At 40.7% G+C, this 749-nt stretch overlaps 1 protein-coding gene across 2 annotated transcripts in view; it reads left to right on the top strand.

The window, feature by feature from the left end:
• The first annotated feature begins 311 nt into the window (after positions 1-311).
• Positions 312-749, top strand: part of LOC110458510 (large proline-rich protein BAG6-like) — a 25,303-nt gene continuing 24,865 nt past the window's right edge. For both annotated transcript variants that reach the window (XM_021510242.1, XM_021510241.1), the window contains exon 1: positions 312-517. In XM_021510242.1, the coding sequence (XP_021365917.1) occupies positions 419-517 (99 nt within the window). In that variant the 5' untranslated portion in view covers positions 312-418. The remainder of the gene's footprint in view (positions 518-749) is intronic.

Here is a 749-nt window from a genome sequence, read left to right as displayed (position 1 = left end):
TTTTTACGCTGAGCCCTGCTCCATATATGTTTGGTCGGTTTAGTGTGAAATGAGAAAATTGTTATTTGTTAAAGTAGAAAAACATCAATTTAATTTTCACTGTAAAACCTTATATTTTCAATTATTTAGTTGTAACAAATATGATTATGTTAGAAATTGCCAGGGTATGGGAAGCTATGGTTCAGTCCCCTCAACAAATTGGTGTCCCTGCATAGCAGCACAGTAATTGCTAGTTCGCATAAAAACATCATAAGACATTTATTTGCTGGGACACAACTCGGTATAATACTTTTGTGTAAGGGACATAACTCTTTATAATGATTATGTGTAGGCGACAAGAGAGGCCCAGGAGGTGTGTAACCTGGTCGGAGAGATCCTGCATGCCATCAGCCATTGTTACCACAGTCTGAGTGACCTGATGGTGGACTTGGGAGAGCAAAGCCCCCGACAGCTGTATGCAGCCTTTGTCCCAGCAGCTATACCGGCAGCTGTCATACAACAGACCATACCTATCCACGTAAGTAACCAGTCATACAACAGACCATACCTATCCACGTAAGTAACCAGTCATACAACAGACCATACCAATCAATGTAAGTAACTTGTCATACAAGACACCATACCAATCCACGTAAGTAACCAGTCATACAACACACTATACCAATCCACGTAAGTAACCAGTCATACAACACACTATACCAATCCACGTAAGTAACCAGTCATACAACACACCATACCAATCCACGTAA

The sequence above is a fragment of the Mizuhopecten yessoensis genome, unplaced genomic scaffold (assembly GCF_002113885.1).
Source record: "Mizuhopecten yessoensis strain PY_sf001 unplaced genomic scaffold, ASM211388v2 scaffold9637, whole genome shotgun sequence".
NCBI classification, from domain to species: domain Eukaryota; kingdom Metazoa; phylum Mollusca; class Bivalvia; order Pectinida; family Pectinidae; genus Mizuhopecten; species Mizuhopecten yessoensis.
Note: the sequence above shows the minus strand (reverse complement) of the source record. Positions and strands in the feature narration are given on the sequence as shown.